Below are 22918 nucleotides of genomic sequence, written 5' to 3'. Positions count from 1 at the left end.
GCTGTCTACAGGGGAAAAGCTGAGGATCCTGCAGGCTTTGGTGGGGAAGGTGCTGACATTGGCGTCCAGCAGAGACTTGATTGAAGACTGTGTGGAGGAGCAGCGAGCGGCGAGGCACGAACTGAGGGAGATTAGAGCTGAGCAGCACCGTAGGGAGAGGGAGGAGGCTGCACATAGGTATATGCACACGGGCGGGCACCCAACAAATACACACAACTCGGCTGAAGAGTGAAGGTCATCTATCGGGCAGTGTAGATTTGTCAATATTGAAATCAATGTTCAGTCACCAGAACTGGTTAATAGACTGGTTCAGGCTTCTGTGCTGCAGTGTTTACGGGACCCAGTTCCTTCATAGTCTGTCCTACAGATGAGGACAAATAACCACCCGCCTGTGAAACCCTGTCAAATTTTGTAGTTTTGTTTTTTCTGTCATGAAAACGTTTCACCTCTTTCAAACGGTGGAGAGTCCCAGGCATTAAAACCCCCTCGAGGGTCGTTGACCCATTGATCATCTGCCTCATCACATGAGCCAAGGTGTGAAAAAAAGAGTGGCCACTAGAGGTTTGGGGTCAAACCACTGTGTGACCTTGCCTCATCCTTTCATGTGGCCTATTGAGGACATCTGACACTGAAGCCATGAGTTGAGCAAGGGCGGCGTGTCCAAATAGAGCTCACGTTAAGGGCTGTTCACATCACGAGACCAAAGATAAACGAGGTCCCATTTCTCTGAAATGATTCGAGCTGTTGAAAAGACACATTCGGAGGGTCGTCACGAGCTTGCACAGAGATGTAAGCACAATATGGAGCCGCCAAAAAGAAGGAGATCAGCAGATCGGGAGCACATTAAAAGCAATGCAGTGCATAAGTTAATGTAATTTGTTACATTGTCAACTGTGGCAAAAAAATAACAAACCACTTTGAGCCTTCAAAAACATTATACATCATGTACAATAGTTAAAAGAACCCGTATGTAATGAGAAGGATGTACAAAGGTACTCCTATATAGTGTGCTCACAATGCAGACATGCAGGGACACATGACCGTATATACAAAAGTCAAAGCTTGAACATGACCGGTTTAACCTGCTGTGTACTTCCAGGGTTCGTCTCCGTAAGGAGGAGAAGATGAGAGAGCAGGAGCAGAGGATGAGGGCGAAAGAGGAGAAGATGAAGGAACAGGAGCTCAAGGGACGACTTCAGACCAATGGGTACGCAGGGAACTGCAGACATTCGTAACTTTAGTGAACTGCCTCCTTCAATAACTGGGAAGTGCAAAGTCATTTTATTCTGCCTGAAACGTTCAGACTTAAGATAAACAGCTGGCTTTCACATGTCGGTTACAGTCTTGGTAAAAACCAAGTAAAAGGGCATCTTTACCACGAGTGTATGACACTCCATCAGTCGTGTTAGCAATACTTAGGTCAATATTATAAAATCTTTGATTTTATTTGCCTTCCTACTGGTTTTCATTGAGTCTCTGACAGATATCAGAACGTTCTTGTATTTGTTCTGCAGTGACTCGTGTACAGAACATCACACTGGAAATGAAGAGGAGCAGAGCAGCAAGATAATGAAAGGTGAAAAAGACAACAAGAAGAAGCAGGAAGAACGATAACGTTTGTGAATGTCTGAAGTCAGATGTGTTTGTTCTGTCTTCCAGCCAAAGGAAACCAGAAAGAACAGCAGCAGCAGACGGCGTCTGACCTGAAACCTCCCACCAGCCTGACGGCAGAGGAGCTGGAGAGAGAGCAGGAGAAGGTCAGAAACAGACGCTGGTTATTAGTCTCTCTGTCAGGGAGTCGGGAACAGTTCTGCTGTTCACACTGTCATCGATACAAAGAGAGAGCATGTACGCACAGCACCGTCATACAGCAGCTATATCAGTCACCAACACTTCAGTGTTCTTTGAACATCCTAGTTCTTGTTGTCGTCTGATCTGAACGGGCTTTTAATTAAAGCCTTCTGCCAAAGTCCAGGCGTTTGAAACTGCTTTTAAAACCAGCGTTTTTTCCCCCTGTAGCAATCAGAATTATAAGTGGATGATTTACCGTTCCACTTGATTGTCTTAGGTTATTCAGTCTTTATTATTATTTTTATTTTAAGTTATTACAATCAGAACAAACACAACCGGGGCACAGGAAAGAGGAGAAGAGGGAAAAGACTGAAAATCTGCTTCAACAAGCAGAAAGAAAACAACACAGCAGGGAAACCATGGCAACAACCACACAACAGTAAATAATAAATACTGAATGGTACTGAGGCGTGTGTGTGTGTGTGTGTGTGTGTGTGTGAACATGTCTGTATTCATAAAGCACTTTTTGTTTTTCGTGGCGTCTTCTTCAGCCAACTTTCTTAGTGAGAATGACAAAAGCCTAAAAAGCAGAAGAATTCAGTTTGATCCAGCTCTGTCGTCACTGCAGGTCAGAGAGCTGCAAGAACGCATCCAGAAAGCTGCAGCCTGCACCTGCCTGTTGCCTTTGGGTAGAGATCGTCTGTATCGCCGATACTGGCTGTTCCCTTCAGCCTCCGCCCTTTTTGTGGAGGCAGACCACTTCGGCCTGACCGAGGACATGCTGCAGCCTAGCCCAAAACCTGACCAGGACACAAGCACCACCAAGGTGGAGAAAGGAGAGGAAATGGCCAAGGATAAAGCAGCTAGTACAGGGTAGGTAACATTTTATACTGGGAGTGAACCAGTTAGTTTTACACACATAACACAGCTTTCTGATGGTGACGTGACTAAAAAGTGCCGCCTCAAATCCCGCCCCGCTCCACATCTGCAGCCCACCAATCAACCAGTCCAACCAGTGGTCCTTCTACAGTTCACTGGAGGAGGTTGATCATCTAATCGAGGCTCTGAATCCTCGAGGTCACCGAGAGAGCAGCCTGAAGGAGGCGCTGCTGCAGGAGAGACAGAGGCTGCAGCACCTGCTGAAGAGCTGTGACAGAAACAAATACGAGCACACAGGTAAGAGAGCCTGAGCCTAAATACATGGGTGGACATTAGGACTACAAATATTATTCAGATGCAGGTAGTAATCACTCACACCTTTTCTTTACCCAGAGGATCAAGAGTCATCCCAGGCACTCCCAGAATGCACTGCTGCAGCTGAGTCTATGATGGAGGTGAGACTCAGAGAGCTTCTGCTGGATATTGAGGACCGGATCCACCAGGGAACTCTGGGAACTCTGAAGGTGAGAGTTCCTGCTGACGATGGTAAAGGATGGGTATCCTAAGCCACAGCTGACTCATCTCTCTTTTGATGTTCAGGTGATGGATAGACCGGTATGGCGCTTGGCGTTAGAAGCTGGAAATTATGAGCTGCTCGCTTCTGATGGCAGAGAGAACACGGGGATGAACGGAAGAGTGGAGGCCATGGAGGTGGACTCTGCCCACCTGAGAGCCAGAGACAGGTGCGTAGTTTGGCCATGATGATCCAGTGTCCAAATCAGGGTTTCAGTCTTCGTGCGTTCAAAGCTGAACGTTCCTGTGTGCGGTGTAAACAGCTGCTTATTCTTCAGGCTTCAGGAGGTGAAGTCTGACAGCTCTGCAGCGTATGGGTCCAGCGGCAGTGGAACTCCTCAGGTGGTCAGCAACTCTGTACGAATCCTGGCTCAGGCTCTTACCAACATTGAGCAAGGCATCGAGAGACGCTTCCTCAAAGCTCCGCTCGGTGAGTTTCTTTACATGATCGCATGTAAATGGTGTGTGAGAGTGAAGGTGACTGCCTGACAGAAGAGCAGGAAAGGGCAAAATGTTGGTGGCACCAAAACTATTAGAGCTACATGTTTAAATGTACTAAACCTTTCCACTTATGTTTACCGCATAACAACTGCCTCTTTCACATCTGCAGCTGATGAAGACTCAAAGAAGGACCATAAGATGAAGAACAAAAAGAAGAAAGATGAGGACCAAGCCAGTGATGGTATGACTGTCTTCTAATAATATTATCATCTGGTTGATATTCTACATTTCTCAGTAGAGCCGGGTTTCTATTTTAAAAATAAAAATCACTGTGGTCTTACCTGTGTGTGTCAGATGGCAGCGACTGTGGTAGAGTCAGTAAAACGGTGTTGGAGCGATGGAGGGAATCTCTGCAGTCCTGCTCCAGCCTGTCTCAGGTCAGATTATTACATATCCCATCTCAGTTATGTTCACTGCGTTTATTTTATCTTAATGAAAATCTGTTTATGGTCATGCAAGTTCTTCTTCCACCCCAGATATGTTTATTGAGCTGTTCACATGTTTGTATGACAGAGTGGAATTTACAGAATCAGTAATTGTTTTTTTTATGCAACACTATGTGATACAACAGCCTCCCACACACACAGTCCCAGCTGTCCAGCTAGTCTGTCTTAATGAGAAGCCTAAAAACTACCTGCTGGTTACAGCTGCAGAAATGTAGAGCTGGGTACCCAAACTCTACTGAAGGAGGAGAGTCTGTCACTAAGAGTATGTTGTGTTCAATCCAGATGTAATGCATTTGCAACATCATCATAAGCCAGAGCTTTAAGGGAGTTGTGTCTCTTTCCTTCCAACGAGTGAGAATAAGCTTCTTTGCAAAAATAATACAGTAGGATATAAAACATGGCTTTGCACTGTCTATCCCCACAGCATCATTAAAAATGCCCAGAATAGTTGTCAGTGGATCAGAGCTCAGGAAGAATTTGACACATTGAATCAAAGATGTCTGCCCCTTGGGACAAAAAGGTTTCTTCAGCTGGAGAGCATTTCTCACAGGAGGAAATTAACCTTCCTCTTTAAAAGTGTAGATGTAGAGCATTGAATTGAGTCAAGCACTGTCTTGCATCATAAGAGCATTTATGGATATTCTCCAAAACCTTTTCCCAGTGAATATCAGTGATTGTAATACCTAATCCCTCTTCTCATTTAGTTAAAGGACGAGTTCACAGGGCTCACTGACATTAGGCTCTGATAGATGCAAGAACGTTGGGTTACTTAACGTAATCCCTGGTTCTTTGATAACAGAGTGAGGTGTTTCACTATGGGAATCGCCTCGGCGTGACCAACTACGGAAGCTCCAATGCCACCACGTCTGTCTATGACAGACCTGTCGAGCCGTGCTCAGGGCTCCGCCCCCTCATTCTAACACGGCCGACCAGCTCCTCCTAACTCATTCCAAGCAGATTTCTTTCCGTGCCTAAGCAAGGAGGGAAGTGTTGGTGAAACACCTCACTCTGTTATCAAAGAACCAGGGATTACGTTAAGTAACCCAACGTTCTTTTTCTAACTTCGCTCGGTGTTTCACTATGGGAGACATGGCCCACTCCCGGATTGCGCCAGCTCCCGAAGCTACTCTCCAGTGCTACTCCAGGATCTCAGGTCGAACCTGAGGCACCAGAATCCAGCACTGCCTGAGCCAGGGATGACTGTGCAACATCCAGCCGATAAAACCGGACAAACGTGTGCGGCGTAGCCCAGCTTGCTGCCGCACAAATATCCTGGACTGATACACCTCTGAACAAAGCCCAGGATGTGGCCACACCCCTAGTGGAGTGAGCTTGGAGTCCCGGGGGGTCCTGCGAGCCCTTACAGCTATAAGCCAGAGCTATGGCCTCTACAATCCAATGAGCTAGCCTCTGGCGTGATACGGGCCTGCCCTTGTGAGGTGAGGCCCAGGAAACAAACAGCTGATCCAACTTCCTGAATCCAGCTGTTCTGTCAACATAAGTCCCCAAGGCCCGGACAGGGCACAAAGTGTTCAGCCTCTGCTCCCTCTCGGAAGAGAATGGAGGGGGGTGAAAAGCTAGGAGCTCTACTGTAGGGCACCTGTATGATGTTTCCAACACTTTAGGGACAAAGGCTGGGTTGAACCTCAGGTGTGCTTTAGTGAGTCCCGGGGCCAACTGTAGACAAGAGGGGTGAATAGACAGAGCCTGTAATTCACTAACTCGCTTGGCTGTGGTTAGAGCCAACAGCAGAGTGGTTTTAAGAGAGAGAAACTTCAACCCCACTGCCCCAATAGGCTCAAAGGGGTGGTGGGAGAGGGCGTCTAAAACGACTGACGGATCCCATAAAGGGACCAGTGGTCTAGAAACTGGGAGCGTTCGACGCACCCCTCTCATGAAGCGACATACAAGGGGGTGCTGCCCGGCAGGTTTATCACCAAACCCCATGTGGCAGGCTGAAATAGCTGCTAAATAGACCTTTATGGTGGAAAAAGCTTTCCTTTTGTCCAGCAAGTCTTGAAGAAAACACAACAGCGCCACCACTGAACACTGAAAAGGGATAATCTGCTTTTCATGGCACCACTTTTCAAAAACACGCCATTTACTGCTGTAAATGGAACGGGTGGAGGAGGCTCTGGCATTCTGAATGGTTTCAATAACCTTCGGAGGCATGCCTGCTGCCTTCAAATTCCACCTTTCACGGGCCAGGCCCAGAGAGCAACCTGGTCTGGATAGGGATGGTATATCTCCCCCCCGCAGAAGGTCCCTGCGGATGGGGAGTGGCCATGGCTCGTCCACCAGAAGCTGGATGATTTCTGCTATCCAGTGTTTGGATGGCCACCGTGGAGCTATCAAAATCAGTGACAGCCCCTGATCCCTCACTCTGATCAGTGTTGGGGAGATCAGGCTGAGGGGAGGGAAAGCATACAGCAGAGTTTTTGGCCAAGGATGGGCCAGCGCATCCACGCCCAGTGGCGCGTGTGCGTCTGACAGGGAGAAAAACAGAGGGCACGGTGTGTTTTCTCACGAGGCGAAGAGATCTACGGCAGCCCGGCCGTATCTCTGCCAAATCTGCTCCATCACCTGTGGGTGAAGCCTCCATTCTCCGAACAGTGGATTTCCTCTGGACAGGAGGTCCGCCCCCCTGTTCAGAATTCCTGGCACGTGAGTTGCCCGAAGGGAGAGGAGCCGAGTGCTGCTCCACACAATTATTTCCCTGGCTAACCTGTGTAGCTGCCGGGAACGGGTGACGCCCTGGCGGTTGATATAAGCAACAACAGTGGAGTTGTCTGTTTTCACTAAAACATGTTGACCCCGGAGATACGGCAGAAAATGCCGTAAGGCTAGGAGCACCGCGCGGAGCTCCAGCACATTTATGTGATTCAGAGTGAGTCTCTGTGACCAAACGCCATTCACTGCTCTGCCCATCATAGTCGCACCCCAGCCTGACAGGGATGCATCTGTGGTCAGCGTCACCCTGGATGATACTCCCCCGAGAGGTACCAGCGAGAGCTGTCGGGCTCCTCCAAGGCCGGAGAGCCGCGATACACGGCTGCGTTATTTTTACACCACGACTGAGATGTCGGCGAGGGCACAGCTGCAGAGAAGCGACCCACCGCTGAAAGTCTCTCATCATAAGCAGCCCCAAATGTACCACCGATATCACCGAGGCCATGAGGCCAAGGAGGCGCAGACAGAGTCGGAACCGCACGACTTTCCCCAGCTGAAAACGGGAAAGACAGTGAGTGAAGGATGCGATCCTCCGCTCTGAAAGTGCAATAAGAGATGGAGTCTATTCTGAGCCCCAGATACTCTGTAAACTGTGCGGGTTCCAAGTGGCTCTTTTCCAGGTTGATTGTGATTCACACGAGGTGGTAGGTGATTTGCTACCACCTCGGAGTCTTTTATCGCCTGCTCGTGCGATCGTGAGCATATTAGATAATCGCCGATGTAAAAGAATATTCTGATTAGGGCTGCCACAAACGATTATTTTGATAGTCGACTAGTCACCGATTATTTATGCGATTAGTCGACTAATCAGATCATCATCCACTGGACGTAAAACTACAGCTTATTGCACCAGCAGCATCTGCTCTTATATAACTATCATTAGCTTACAGCTTTAAGTGTTTAAGGTGCTAACTAAAAATAAAGACAAGATGATAGTTTATTAAATTTTAATGAAATTTGCAGATTGTTTCGGTGAAGTTTAATGAACTCCTTGCTATCTAAAATATAACAGGACAACGGAGTAAATTCTGGAGCATCTCACACTTCTGATAATCAGCTGTCTGCTTGACGTTTATTCAGCTGTGTAAAAACTATAACTTTAATCTCAGACAAACCGATTTACTCAGGAACAAATAAAATACAAAAAAAAAAAAGCCAAACAACAACATTTTTAATTTATCTAAGTGACTCATATATATTTAACCTGAGTAGCGAAAGACGGCGGTGGGTTAGAAAACAATTTGCCGGGAGTCCGGTGTTCTCACCGCGCTAGTGACCTAGCCCCCGGCTAGCTATCGAGCTGGTGGGTAACAGACGTCTCCGAAAACGTCGGAGCGCTTTTGAAAATATGTGGTGTCTTGATAAACTGAGCAGATATTTGAGGTTTACACAGCTACATTCTCGCCTGAAAATATGTTCAACGTTTATTTTGTGACCCAGAAAGAATAATTAGAGTAATATTAAAACTAACTAGCTGCCGCCATTGTTGGAAACTAAGCTGGGCCGTGCTATGATTTCTGGGACACAGCTGCTTCTTCTTCTTCTTCGGGGTTTAACGGCAGCTGGCATCCTTGTACATGCAGTGCTGCCATCTTCTGTTTCAGTCCGTTATTACACTCTTAAATCCTGCTACTTATTCCTGCGTCTTTTGGGATCTTACAAAGCTTCAAACGACGCGTCGACTATTAAATCAGTCGTCGACGATTTTGATAGTCGACGTAATCGTGACTAGTCGACAAATCGTGGCAGCCCTAATTCTGATGCCGCCGTTCCTTAACGGAGGCAGCGCTGCCTCCACACATTTGCTGAACACCCTTGGGGCTAAGGATAGCCCGAATGGGATAGTTTGAAACTCGTACGCTACGCTCTGATAAGCGAACGTGAGATATTTCCTGTGTGGAGGATAAATGGCGATGTGAAAAAATGCGTCTGATAGGTCGATTGTAACAAACCAATCGCCTGTGTGAATTGAGCGACAAAGCGTCTTGTGTGTGAGCATTCTGAACGTGTACTTTCTCAAATGCTTGTTTAACACACGCAGATCCAGAATAGGATGGAGTGACGTTCCGTCCTTTTTCGGGATGAGGAAATAGCGGGAGTAAAAGCCCTGCTGAGCTGCTTCGCTCGGTACCGCACTGATCGCCTGTTTGTGTAACAGGGAGGATATTTCCTCCTCCAGCACATTCGCTGAATCGCGACTGGCCACAGAAGCTAACACTCCGCCGAATCTCGGTGGTTTTACCGCAAACTGTAGTCTGTAACCATGGGAAATGGTTGACGAGACCCAGGGATGAACTGCGCATGCGTGCCACCGCTCCGGTCGCGCTGCGAGCGGGCCTCTGAAGAAGCGGTAGCGTGACGTCACCCCTGTCTCCCGGAAGGAGTTGAGGTCTCCCCCTCGGGAAGAGCGTGAGCTCCCCCCGCTGGGAACAAAGACAAATGGCAGTGACTTTCTTGTGTTTTTATTTTTGAAACTGGGGGGACATTCTGCCCTTGGCAAACTGCCTGGCTGCAGAAATGCACGTTTTATTTCTTTTGTTACCCCCAAACCACAGTGAAGTGTCTGGTGACTCTGGGCAGTGCTTGGTGACACAGAAGGAATGCTTGGTGACACTGCGCCATTTGTCCACAAGTCTGTCCTCCCTGAACTGGAGGAGGAGACTGAGAGGGTGCTCCTGGTGAACTGGAAACTTCCAGAGACCCTGAACCTTGGAGTGATTTGGTTACCCCTTCTAACACCTTCCTTCTCTTTGGGGGATAAGAGAGGGGTGACACAGAATGCTGCAGGTGTGCTTGGCTGACCACTTCTTTTTCCCCTCTCTGGGGTGTGACGGCTTGTTCTTTGCAGCAGCTGCTGCAAAGGAATGCTTGCCCCAAGGTCTTTGGTTCTCTACCTTGGCCTGGTGGGCACCCTGCTGGCCTCCTACTCCTCTCTGCATTCTGACCCCACTCTGTCTCCCTCTCACAGCTGCTGCTGTTGCGGCAAAGCCAGCTCTTGGCACCTGCTGGGGCTGAGAGTTAGGTTTTCTGGGTAAGCAGAGGTTGAATGCTTCTCCCTCCTGCTTTCTGCGGGTGCTTGTTTCTCTCATTCTCTCCAGGGCTGGGCCAAAGAGACCCTTAGTTGGGTCATAGGCTGCATCCATGACCTCAGCCTTCTGAGCATCACCTAGGCCTGACAGGTTTAGCCACAAGGCTCTCTCACCCGAGACTGCAAGATCATTAACCACGCAGATTTCATCCCAGAGGACTGGGTTCTGGGAACCCGAGTCAAGCTGACGGCCCATGTCTTCCAGAATTTCTGCCTGATATGCTGATGGCAGTGTGACTGCATTAAGCGAGCAAACTGACTGTGCAGCATATTTGTACATCCTTTGATAAATAGATGCCGTGAGGCGATCTATCTTGTTGGGCAAAGAAATGCTAGAAGAAGCTGAGATTGCCCTGCGGTTAGGGTGAAGGTTCGGTCAGCCCCAGTTCACCCATCCCCTGGATCTCAAGCTTAGAGAAGCCCTTGGTCAGAAGCTTGCTTTTAAAAGAGCTTGACCAATAGCGACTCATTTCTTTCATGCAGGCCGGGACTGCTGGCAGAAGCTGCTTCGATGGCGGCAAGGCTGGAGGGAGCCTTTTGCCGTCATACAGGTCGCGTTCTGCCCCTTCGGCATCCTGGGCGGCTGGACATGGGATGCCTAGCTTGGCCCGTTTGCAGACCTCGTACAAATTGCCGTCCACCGGGGATGCAACTTCAGCCACACTCGGTGTCCTGGACTGCTGGGGAGGAAAGGTAGAGTCATCCTCCTGTTCCTCATCCATGTCCACCAGGTCGAGGAGGTCTGAGTCGGCATTGCCCTCCGCGTCCTCGCCACCCGGCTCGCCCACGTTTTGATCGAGGAGGTCCTCGAACGATGGGGGCATGAGCAGGTACTCTTCTTCCATCATGTCCGCCCAGCTTGTGGAGGCTCGCGGATGACGGATATTGCTCGTAGCAGTAGCGGCCAACAGGCAGGGGTCCTGACTGTTCGTTACTGCTACTCTAAGCCTCCTTTCCAGGACTTTCTCTGGCATCAAAGCACAGTGTGGGCATCCCTGAGGGCCACCAGTGAAGCCTGAGCATGCTTGGCACCCATACAGATGATGCACATTGGATGAGGGTCCCTGCCCGAGATGGGGGCATTGACGGGGCACGGGCGGGATGCAGCCTCTTTGGCCTTCGGCTCCGACCTTTTGGCAGGAGTAGGAGCCGCAGACATGGTTAGTGGAAAGGGGTGAGACTAGGCTACACCAGGCTCGTTTCGACACGTTAGCCCGTAAGTAGCTAGGACTAGCAGCGGGTGTTAAATCCGAGCCAGTCGCTGCGAGAGTCAGCTCGTCATGACACGTTAGCTGCACTCCTCTAGCCAATAGAGATTGAAAATGTGACGTCATTCAGGGGTAAAACCGCAAAGGATTCTGGGAACTCGTGGCAAGAGGTACTAGCGCACGCAGGCTTTCAATTAAAATCCGTTACACAGCAATAAAAAGAAACACAAAAATGGCAAGAAGCTGTTGTATTATTAACTGCAATAGCCGGTCGCATGACAGCCACGGGAAGCCGACGGGTAAAGAGATCGGTTTTTATCGGATTACGTCGTTGAAGAGAAATTGTTCGAGCCATGTTTCCGAAGTAACAAAGAGGCAACTGGATTGCAGCCATTCAAAGATCAAATATAACGTCCCAGAACCCTCCAGCTCACAGGTTAGTCTGCTCCAAGCATTTCCACAAAGGTCAGTCTGCTGAACAGAAATGGTCGTGCTATGCTCCTTTATTTATTGTGCATAAATAGTGAATTGTCCTGACACAATATTGCGTTTCGCTTCTGTTATTATGGTACATTGACAAAAACATATACTTTTATTCACAGGATAAAACAGGTTTTTTGTATCACTAATTGTCCAGTACGATTACAGCATACAATATTGTTGTTACTGCTACATTTCTGTAACGAACCAGAAATTATTTCCACTACTAATTAATTACCGTTGAGCTCAAAGGTCCTATTAATAAACGGTTAACGAATGTGTATTTATGAAGACAATTTGTGAGACTGGTAAACTTATGATACGTACGATGGTCTGTCGTTCTACACGGTGAATTTCAAGGTCCTGTACCCATCCGTCGGTAAACTGTACCTGGGCTTGTTGCAGTGACCTGAAGTTACTAAACTTCATGAGTGTGTGCACTCACTCCAAGAACCGTATAATTATAAATCTGAGCGTGGTGAAAGTTGGGCAGCACGCTAACGTCTTTTGTCCCTCTGTGTGCTCGTAAGGGTCTAACCCTTTCACTCCTTTGATTTTTTTCCTCGTATCTTTTCTTTGACTTTTCATCAAGTCTGTCTTTGTACATACCTTTTTGGGGGGCAAAGAAAAAGCAACAAGGTATTGGAACCGGAGAATGAACGTTTTGCGGTGCAGCATTTGATGCGGTACTTGGATTGTTTTTGCCTCGAGTTCCCGACATGCAATGCGCGAAAGTCATGTGGTCTGTCAATCTCTATATCATTAGCAACTTAATGCTAACCGAACCCTAGGTCGACTAACAAGCTAATGCTAGTGAGACGCTAATGTGGTTCGTGGCCTGCTAACAAGTTAATGCTAGCCGGACACTGAACGAACAGCTCGCCGTAACGCGTTAGCCCGAGTTACACAACATCGGCTACCTCGCTAACTAAAACCAGGAACCGCTGGGACAGCTCGCCTGACGCATTGCTGTTCCACAGTGCAACTCTAAGTACACTTCTTTCGAAGGACTTACTCAGCACGATCCAAACTGGAACCGGAAAAACTGCGTTCGGCGACGTGCTCCTACACGGGACGCCTGAAAACTGTTAAGCAGCTAATCAAGTTAGCCTGGATGCGCTGTGGGAGCTAAAAGTAGTTTGTCACGGGAAGAAAGCGAGAATGAGTTAGGAGGAGCTGGTCAGCCGTGTTAGAATGAGGGGGCGGAGCCCTGAGCACGGCTCGACAGGTCTGTCATAGACAGACATGGTGGCATTGGAGATTCCGTAGTTGGTCATGCCGAGGCGATTCCCATAGTGAAACACCGAGCGAAGCTAGACAAAGAAAGTAATTTCTTCCTACGAGGTGGAAGTTGCAGACTTTTATCAAGACATTAATTGTTAAGACTCTCACAGCCCTGTACGCATTTCCTGACAGAGTCTCTTATCTGCAGGTATCTGGAAAAGTTTCTCCCTGGTAGCTTGAAAGAGGCAAAGACCCTCTCCCAGTGTTGATTAGTGGTTGTCCTACCTGTTTCCAAAGTCTAAATGTGTTATGTAGAATAGATATGATAGGATAAAGACTTCAAATTAAAGTGTAGTTTAATCTGCTTAAGAATACGTATGGTGCTATGTTTCACCACATTGCTGTCATACATAGGCTGACGAGCTTCCTGCTCCAGTTACAACCATGTAGAGCAGGACTGTCCAACCTTTTTTGCGCCACGGACCAGTTCATGTCCAACAATATTTTCATGGACCGGCCTTTAAGGTGTTGCGGATAAATACAACAAAATTAAACCAGTACCCCAAAAAAAAGAAGATTTGTTCATAACACAGAGAAAAAGACCCAGTGAACCCAAGGTAACAATAAAAAAGATTACAAAATAACGCGAAATAACATTTTAAAAACCATGAATTTCACATAAGTAAAGATGAGTGAACTCAATTTTGTAAATGTGATTTAGCAAGAAATAACGGGAGATTTTGAAATGAATATAACTACTTTGGCAAAATTATCATCTTAATGCCATTATAGAGGGAGCGTGTTTACTGTATACTCAACTGGAGCTCAGATATTAAGGGAGAGAAGTTAGATTTTAATAGCGAGGAATAGCACTTTGTAAGCTGAATACCCAAATACGTGAACTTCTCATAAGCTGTACCGAATGGGAGGTTTTGTAGCCAAGATGAGTTACTCACATGTTACCAGTAGCGGTTTTAGATACGGGCGGTATCGTGGTGGGGGGTGGGGGGGGGGGGGGGGCGGCATCACGGACATCGGCAAAAAAAAAAAAATGCATGTACTCCTGCTGCCCCGATGTCAGCCAGCGCATACTGGGAATGGCACAGGCACCGATCGGTTTTCTATCGCCCATTTGCTGGGAGTAAGGGCGCCCTCCGTTTGCGACACAGAGAGGAGAGGGCGGGGCGGCGGGGGATTCTCTGGCTGGAGCAGCAGCTAATAACCAACTCGCAAAATAAAACAAAATAAAAACAAAACAACAAACACGAAAACACCAGACATCATGATACAGACTTTATAACCTAACTTTATAATTTGCACCGATGTTTTTTCGAAATTCTGTACACGAAAAGTGAGCGCGAGAGCCCTCGGTGCACCTGCTCGCTGCTGAAGTCAAAGTAAACTTTATTGTCATCTCCGCTACAGACAGTCCAGTATGTAGAGAGACGAGACGACGAGGCTGCAGTTACAGCAGTGCAAGTAAACAAACAATATATATAAGAAGAGTAAGAAAATAAATATACAGTTTAGGACCAGGAGTAAAGGATCAATAACAATTTAAAATTTACAGTTTGATGATTTAAAGTCTCACACAAGCCGTCGAAAGGGGAGGGGCCGGCTGCTTCCAAATAGAGCACATTTCATTTATAATGTTGTAAATCCAAGCCCATTATGTATTCATGATTTGAATCCTGGGTTGTGTGAAATCCCAGAAATGCGCCTTAGACAAAGAGAATCTGTGAACTAAGGTCTGTTAGGTTAAGTTGTGGTGATCCTTGGGTTGAGGGATTTGTGTTCATACTGGAGTGCAAAATTAAAACCAATGTAAGATGGACAAGAAAAGTTCAAAGCCATCAGGTGCTCAGGTTAGAAAAAAGAGAAAAGAAGAGGAGCAGAAACGAGCAAAAGATGCAGGTAAGCAGATGTGTGATTGGATAATGGCAGCTCATCCTGAAACAATCAGAGTCAGAAAACTTTATTAATCTCTAAGGAAGTTATGAGAGTTACAGTTGCTCCAAGAAGAAATGGTAAAAATAGCAACAGTAACAGACTAAACTCCAAACAATACATTATGTTACAGATTTTAATATTAATTGGGGGGGGGGGGCCTCGACTGTGTAGTCGAGGGCCTCTTTAGGATCGGTAAAGCGTTTCTTCATGTTGCATAACACCTAGTATCCATCTGCACTTTGCAAATGCAGTGGTGAGGGCACTGGGTGAGGGCACTGGGTGAGGGCACTGGGTGAGTCCGAAGAGGCTTCCAGGCCTACATCGCTCGCATCATTCCTCTTAGGTTTAGGTTTAGGCTTCACAACTGTTGAAAAACTCTCAAAAAATCTATCCACATTGATTAGCAGGTTATAAATTTGCATGTTTGAGCGTATTCGAAGATTTATTTTTTAAGTAATTCTGATGAGCTATCCCACGGCTCACTAGCGCCCCCCTGAGCTCATGCAAGTTCTTTTCTTGTCCTACTCTTTGTTTTTTCTTTTTTCTTCTTGTGTGTTTGTATTTTTGACTGAGAAGTGAAATTTTGAGAAACTTGGAGCTTTTTAGCCACCTCGGTGTTTTAGTTTTGTCTTTTTTCCACAAACCTTTTTTGAAGATAAAAACTTCAGAGATTTTAGCCAATATATAGTTTTAGGAATGTATTCAGGTTTATGTTGTGGTGATTTCTGCGCCGTCCTGATGTTTATGGTTGAATTAACGTCTTAACAAGTTTATGTGGTGGTTTGTTTTCAGGTGTTTGTTCACCTGTCCAGTCTGGAGCGAAGTATCCTGTGGTCTCGCTCCATTCTCAACGCCCGCTGTCGCATCTGTAGATGCAAAGGAGATGCAGACAACATGGTGCTATGTGACAGCTGTGACAGAGGACACCACACCCACTGTCTGAGGCCACGCATGAAGGTAGGCACACTACACCGGCACTGTGAGGGACAGCTTTGTTTGCAGGTGCACTAACACTGCATGTTTACAGTGCTGCTGTTTTCTTTCATCTACTATTTTGCATAAATGTGCTAAATTCAGAGATCTAGTGTTCCTTCCTCCTCCTGTGTACAAATTTCTAGTTTCACATATAAAATGTATGAAGTGTGTGAGCCATGAACCAGCAAGTATTTGGAATTAAAAAAACGTGCTCTCTGTGATTGCAAAACCTGCAGGTTGGGCAGTAAGCAGGTAAATGTTTTTTCCTGCTCCACCCAACCTTCTTGAACTTGCCATGAACAGCACCGTTACCAGGGATGTGCATGACAGGCTGAGTGATCGTCGCTGTTGTTACTAGTCAGTACCCGATTTACTAGTCCTTCAGTCTAAGGCTGCGTTCACTCTGCAGGTCTTGATGCTTAATTCAGAGTTTTTGATCAAATCCGATGTTTTTGTCTGCTCGTTCACACTACAAATAAAATGCGACAGCAAACGCGCTCTAGTGTGAACGCTCAAAGCGCCCGCATGTGCAAAAGAAGACGTCACACACAGCGCGCTCTGTTTAGACCCAGAGCAACAGTATGTTTGACTGATGGCCTTAATATAAAGACTTCGGACTTCACGTTAAGTTATTTTGTTATTTACATAATAATGTAAATAACCTAATAATGATCCTTATTGCTGTTTAAGAGAGGAGCGGTGCTTCAAAGGATAGCTGCAGATTTCTGTCAGAATCTGCAGATTATACAGAACAAATAAAATGTTTACGTTGTCTTCCCAAGAGTTTCGCTGGATGACCAGGAAGCGTTCGCGATGTCTTCTCCGGCGCTGATAATTGGCGTCTGTCTTGTGTCGGTGACGTAAAAGGCGGATTTAATGCGACATGACCATCAAACAGCAGTCGCTTTCTGAAACATCAGATATGTATCAGATTCAGTACCACATACGAAAGTGACCCAGAGCGGATTTGAAAATATCGGATTTGTGCCGTTCACGCTGTCAGACCATGAGGCTGCCCCCAGCTGTTATGGGAGGAGCATGTCATACTGAGAGGAACCCCCATGTGTAGGCCTTAATACGCTGGAGCAATTACATCTGCCTTTTAAACTCTTTGAAAAGAATGAGCTGTGTGCACAGTTGGAAAGCTTCTGATTGTGAGGCAGCTTCAGGCTGAGCACGTGTTTGACATGTTTGAGGGAACCAACCAGTGTGTTTTCACTCAGTCTGTTCCAGAAGGTGAATGGTTTTGTCCAGACTGTCGACCCAAACAGAGATCCAACCGCCTCCCATCCCGTCAGCGCTCGTCTATTGACGAGGAGGAGGAAAGAGACTATGATGATGAGGAAGAGGAGGAGGAAGAGTCTGAAGAGGAGGAGGAGGAGGAATCTGAAGAAGAGTCAGAGGAGGAAGAGGAGCAAGAAGTTGTCGTGAAGTAAGTGTTAAAAATAAATCAATAAATGACCTTGTTCTTCAGGAATGAATCGTTCTGGAGCTTTTCTTTTGAATCTCTGCAGCCCTAAGAAGAGGCAGACTCCACTCCCCAAGGGCAAGAGCCAACAGGCCACACCCAAGAACAGCATCACCACGTCAGGGAAAAACACATCAGCCTCCAAGTGAGTGTCTACCATAGATTGACCTCTTAGGTCATGTAGTCCTGATGGCAGTTTTGCAATATTCCCTGACCTTACCTTAATTCCATTTTATTTATAGTTGCCTCAAGGCACTTTATAATATAAAGTAAAGACCCTACAATAATACAGAGAAAATACCAACTTCATATGACCCCCTATGAGCAAGCAGTTTGGTGACAGTGGGAAGGAAAAACTCTTTTAACAGGAAGAAACCTCCAACAGAACCAGGCTCAGGGATGATACTGCCTAAGAAAAGCATGTATAATGTAAATGGTACATAGCCGATCATTAGAGATAGGTTGATCATATTTAAGATCGAAGAATTAATTAATGGCAGGACTTCTTTGAGCAGTTTTGTAGGAATGGGGTCTAAAAGACACGTTGATGGTTTGGAGGAAGTAATTATTGAAGTTAACTCAGAAAGATCAATTGGAGAAAAAGAGTCTAACTTAACATCAATGGTACTAAGAGTAGCTGTAGATAATATTACATCTGTGGGATGATTACTGGTAATTTTTTCTCTAATGATAAAAATGTTATTTGTGAAGAAGTTCATGAAGTCATTACTAGTTAACGTTAAAGGGATGGTTGGCTCAACAGAGCTCTGACTGTTTGTCAGCCTGGCTACAGTGCTGAAGAGAAACCTGGGGTTGTTCTTATTTTCTTCAATCAGTGATGAATAGTAAGATGTTCTGGCTCTGTGGAGAGCTTTCTTATAAAGCAGCGAAACTAAACTTTAGTGCAGTCACAACAAGTCCTGATCTAACTTTACTATTTACTTATGCTAACTGTGAAACTTCATTTTGTGTTAATCTAGATGAGTTTGCTGTGTTTCCAGTCCCACTTTACTGACTCTGTCTAATCACAGATCCTCAGGGAAAAAGCCCATAACCCCTCCGGCCTCTGATGGGAAAATTCCAACCCGCTCCAGGAGTCGGACTGGTGCTCATGTGAGCCATGAGAACGTGGAGCCAAACAGTCACATAAGCAAACGCAACACCAAAACTGCACCAGCTCAGAGCGAGTCTCGCAAGAGGTCATTAACAGGTAAGCAGCCAGTCAGCAAACAGTAAACACCTGCTGAGGGTGAACTTTAACAACTAACATATAAACATCCACTCAACAATGTGTGCACCAATCAGTAACCAGCCAGTTAACATCAAATAACTCTGACAGGTGAACACTGTGGTCCAGGCAGGTTTCTGTGCAGTACAGGAGCATGGACCACAGTGGCACCATCCTGATTCTTAGCCAGCAGAATTGGTGCATTTGCTGCTCTGATCTGAGCACACATCGGTCTCTCCCTCTGCTCCTCGTAGAAACCGCCGCTCCTCGTAAACTGTCCAGACCCATCCTGCCTGTCCTTCCCTCGTCACACTCTCCAGGAGCCTCCTCATCGTCCTCTAACCGTCGTTCCTCTGGGAGGAACCAAGGAGTACACGAGCTGTCCGCCTGTGAACAGCTGACAGTGGAGCTAGTCAGACATGAAGACAGCTGGCCCTTCATGAAGCTGGTGTCCAGAACCCAGGTACTGCACCCATGTAGCTGTGTTTTAGTTTTATGTTTAGACCAACAAGAAGTTGATGAAAACGAAGCAGAAATGTTTCTCAGTCCGTTTACATCAGAATTAAATGTAGTCATCTTAGTAACAGTTAGATACTTACCTCAAACACAACTTGGTAGGAAAAGCAGACGAGTCAGGTTTAGGAACATGAACTATGGTTCAGGATGGAGGTTTAACTCTGAAGATGTTGTGGACCACAGCACTGTGCATCCTTTGTTTTGTGAGGGAAATGGATGCAGCAATATGCAGGTATGCTTTGACAGTACGTTTGGGATCATTGTCATGCTGGGAAATGGAGCAGTTGCCATTTAGACTTTTTCCACAGTAGTAATTAACTTCAGACCCGGGTCGAGTCTATATTTGATGTCATTGTGTCTGACCAGAAACGCAGCCTGTAGCATATTTCTGTACCCGTTACATCTCCATACAGGTTCCAGATTACTATGACATCATTAAGAAGCCGATTGCGCTGAACACCATCAGAGAGAAAGTCAACAACTGTGAATACCAGACTGCAGGTGAGCCACGTGTAGATCACTGCGGTCAGAACATGCGTGCTTCTGTGCACAATGTGAACATGTGACTCTCATTTCTCTCCATTTGGTGTCTGCAGGCGAGTATATCTCAGATGTGGAGCTGATGTTCTCCAACTGTCTTCAGTATAATCCTCGTCACACTAATGAGGCGAAGGCCGGACATCGACTGCAGCGGTTCTTCCACGCTGAGCTGAGCAGACTTGGCCTATTGGAGCACGGCTCTGCCCTGCCCACCAAACGCTCCCGACACTGAAGCAGACGCACTCCTGTCACCTTCACCGCCGTCCAGGGACTGGAAAGAGGAGACAGATGTAGAAGTTGCAGTTGTTTTGTTCCCGAAGGACTGAAAAGGTGTCAAAATATATTAGCAACCTGTGTGCTCCGTTAAGCAAAGGGATAACGGAGGGCAAAGGTCAGCAGAACCATTAAATTAATGTTAAAAAGAGTTAAAGGTCCATTGTTAAAATGAGCTTTTTTCCACTGCTTCTTACATGAATCTGTTCTGGGAGCTCTGCCCTTCTCATGTGTTGTGCGTTTAAAAGCGTCTCTCTCAGAATTAAATACGTTGCAGCTGCTGTGAGTTCATGGGAAAGTTGTGAGCTAGGCTTTGTATGACCTGCTGATCAGGGCATTTATTTCTAGTCTATTGGATAGACAGACATGTAGCAGATTGATGGGCACAGACACATTCCTGTGGCGCTGTAACGACAGTAGAGTCCCACCTGATTTCACCTGATGTTTCCTTTAATCCAGAAAAGCAAAAACCACTAAATACTCTGGGACTTGAGGCCCTCAGTGTTTTCTCAGGGATTTGTGATTTCAGTGTAAACTGTTTCAGCTAGTTTTACTGAAGCGGAGCAGCTGCAGGGATTCGGGGCTCAATCGATGGAAGTCTGTGGCCAGCACTATTACAACAGTAAATTGTATTTAAATAGGTTTTCTAGCACGTGAAGTATGACCAGATTGGTTTACAAAGGAACATTTAATAATAGAAAAATAACTGATTAATTCCTCTACGTGAAGTTATTTGATGGCATGCACAGCCTGCAGCATGACCCTTGGGCTGACGTGATTGCAGCTTCCATGCACTCAGACTCACTGTGGGGCGTAGAGCTGAGTAACTTTAGCTTGGTTTGAACGGAAATGCTTGATTTTTCATTAGGATACAATCAGAAGACCATAAAAACTTTTTGGCTAAATTTCATTTAATGATGACACTGAAACAACAGCCTTGTTTTTATTGGGATGTATAAATTTAAAACACGCAGGTAATATGTACATGTACACCTGTTTATGCTAATTATCAATTCAACCAGACTGTGTTGATTGTGGCTTCCACAGACTTCTGTAATGATCTACTGGGTGAATTTCAAACTGTAGCCAATAACATGCAGCTAGTAGTGCAAACCCTTTCATTATATTGCATTGGCAGAGTTATAGATGCAGTTTGAGAGACTATGAAGATGCTTCAACATCTCAGGAACACCTTCCCCCAGCTTAGCATTGAGACTCAAAGGATTCCTTTAAAGCTCCATTCAGACGGGATTCAGTTTAAAGGCGTGGATCTGAGTCTGTCGTGCATTGAGCTACTTGATAACAATTCTCCTTGTTAATCTGACAAAACACAAAAGTCTGATCAGATCTGATCACTAAAGAAGTGCACGATTTGAGCTGGTCCTTTAAGCTGCAGCTGCCTCTGTGGATTTGTAGTTTTTTGTTTGTTTGTTTGTTTGTTGACTACTGAGTTTTTCTACATTAGTTGTTTTGGTTTTGTCAGCATTGTCAATTACATGCTGTGATGATGATGATGATGATGTCTGCGTTGAAGGATGGAGGTCAGCAGTAGACACTACACTGGAGCTGCTGCAGCCTCACTCCTCCCCTCCCCATCTGCTGTGTATTTATTTAGCCTCAGTATTGTCTTTATTTATGACTGCTAGCCTCCCTCTTCCTCCTGAAGCTTTCATCTGTTTGTTGTTCTAATGTAAAAATAAATTGCCTTTTTATAAGCAACTACATCCAGTCACATGATCTTTCATCTTGAAAGTTGCTGTTGTGAATCTGTTTTCTTACATTATATATTCTTTTTTTTTCGTACATTATAATCTGAGGCGATAACTGAAATATTCACCGGTCTTTGTTACTATCAAAATTAATCAGGATCTAAAAAAAAATGAAAGCCATCATGTAAAGTCCACATTTGAGCGCACAAAAACAGTTTGCAGACTAGTTGGGCAAAGAAGCCTCTGCCACCTATCTCGACCAGGTTCACCTGTGTCTGCCAGTCTTTATCACCACAGTCCTGCACCATGGCTCCTCCCACACCTCTTCCGATGACCAACTACACAATGATGATCTTTTTCCCTCTGTGGAGAGCAAAACTACTGGTCTTATGGTAGTGTGGATGACATCTGGAACCTGGGGCCTCCTCTTCAGGTCTGCTCTTGGTTTCCATTCTTAGGCTGACTGAAGTAGACTTCAGCTGGTTTTACTGGATACTGCTGGCTTTGCTCCCTCTGCCATAAAGGTTATTGCAGGTGTAGTCTTAGCTGTAAACGGACTTTCCCTGAGCCAGTACGCTGTCCCAATGAGATACGATGAGAGATGACAACCCCAACCCCCGTCCCAAAGAAAAAATGTAGACTAATAAAAAATTAGTAGTTAATGAAAATAATTTTAACATCTGGATTTTGTGTGTGTAGACCTGATCCAACTTCAACCTTGGCAGAATGGTGGTTGTGTGTGTGTGAGAGAGAGAATGTGAGACTGGCTGCAGGAAAATATTTTTTTAAAGTGTCTCCAGCCTATTATTATACATGATTCTGAAAGAGAGAGATCCTATTAACTTTAAGCGCCTTGAGACGACCTTCGTTGTGATTTGGGGCTATATAAATAAAATTGAATCGAATTTGTGAGCCGGCTCCCTGCCTTCCTGTATTGGGGTGCCTCGTTGAAGATCCACACTGGTCACATCAGTCTCACAGATATATGAGGAGAATCTCACACTCACACACACACACACACACATCTATATCATATAGATAGATAGATATAGAGATCTATCTATCTATCTAGATATATATATATATATATATAGAGAGAGATAGATAGATAGATATATAGATAGAGATATATATCTATATAGATAGATAGATATCGGAGATCTCTGTCCAGAAGAGCGCAGTCCTGGGAACAGCTAAGATACTGCGCAGGACCCTCAAGCTCCCAGGCCTCTGGTAGAGGACCCGAGCTTGAGGGATAAACCGCCCGCAGGGGCGTGCTGGGTGTTTTTATATATATATAGAGAGAGATATATCTATAGATAGATATTAGCTCAAACAG

General features: G+C 45.9%; 1 protein-coding gene and 1 pseudogene across 4 annotated transcripts in view; one reads left to right on the top strand and one right to left on the bottom strand.

The window, feature by feature from the left end:
* The window catches only part of baz1a (bromodomain adjacent to zinc finger domain, 1A), a 38326-nt gene extending 16732 nt beyond the window's left edge, over nucleotides 1-21594 (top strand). For all 4 annotated transcript variants that reach the window (XM_085440650.1, XM_085440649.1, XM_085440651.1 and 1 more), the window contains 18 exons: nucleotides 12-177; nucleotides 1100-1207; nucleotides 1515-1576; nucleotides 1660-1757; nucleotides 2420-2664; nucleotides 2783-2967; nucleotides 3064-3194; nucleotides 3271-3413; nucleotides 3522-3673; nucleotides 3854-3925; nucleotides 4039-4121; nucleotides 15663-15827; nucleotides 17069-17277; nucleotides 17360-17458; nucleotides 18345-18523; nucleotides 18796-19004; nucleotides 19471-19558; nucleotides 19654-21594. In XM_085440650.1, coding sequence (XP_085296776.1) covers nucleotides 12-177; nucleotides 1100-1207; nucleotides 1515-1576; nucleotides 1660-1757; nucleotides 2420-2664; nucleotides 2783-2967; nucleotides 3064-3194; nucleotides 3271-3413; nucleotides 3522-3673; nucleotides 3854-3925; nucleotides 4039-4121; nucleotides 15663-15827; nucleotides 17069-17277; nucleotides 17360-17458; nucleotides 18345-18523; nucleotides 18796-19004; nucleotides 19471-19558; nucleotides 19654-19829 — 2570 coding nt within the window. In that variant the 3' untranslated portion in view covers nucleotides 19830-21594. The remainder of the gene's footprint in view (nucleotides 1-11; nucleotides 178-1099; nucleotides 1208-1514; nucleotides 1577-1659; nucleotides 1758-2419; nucleotides 2665-2782; nucleotides 2968-3063; nucleotides 3195-3270; nucleotides 3414-3521; nucleotides 3674-3853; nucleotides 3926-4038; nucleotides 4122-15662; nucleotides 15828-17068; nucleotides 17278-17359; nucleotides 17459-18344; nucleotides 18524-18795; nucleotides 19005-19470; nucleotides 19559-19653) is intronic.
* On the bottom strand, nucleotides 10368-11167 carry LOC146685341 (uncharacterized; annotated as a pseudogene).
* Nucleotides 21595-22918: the final 1324 nt, after the last annotated feature.

This window comes from Copadichromis virginalis, linkage group LG19, assembly GCF_057382275.1.
Source record: "Copadichromis virginalis isolate Kocher_CV1m ecotype Utaka linkage group LG19, C_Virginalis_male_GT1.1, whole genome shotgun sequence".
NCBI lineage: Eukaryota > Metazoa > Chordata > Actinopteri > Cichliformes > Cichlidae > Copadichromis > Copadichromis virginalis.
This window is presented reverse-complemented; position numbering and strand designations above follow the sequence as displayed.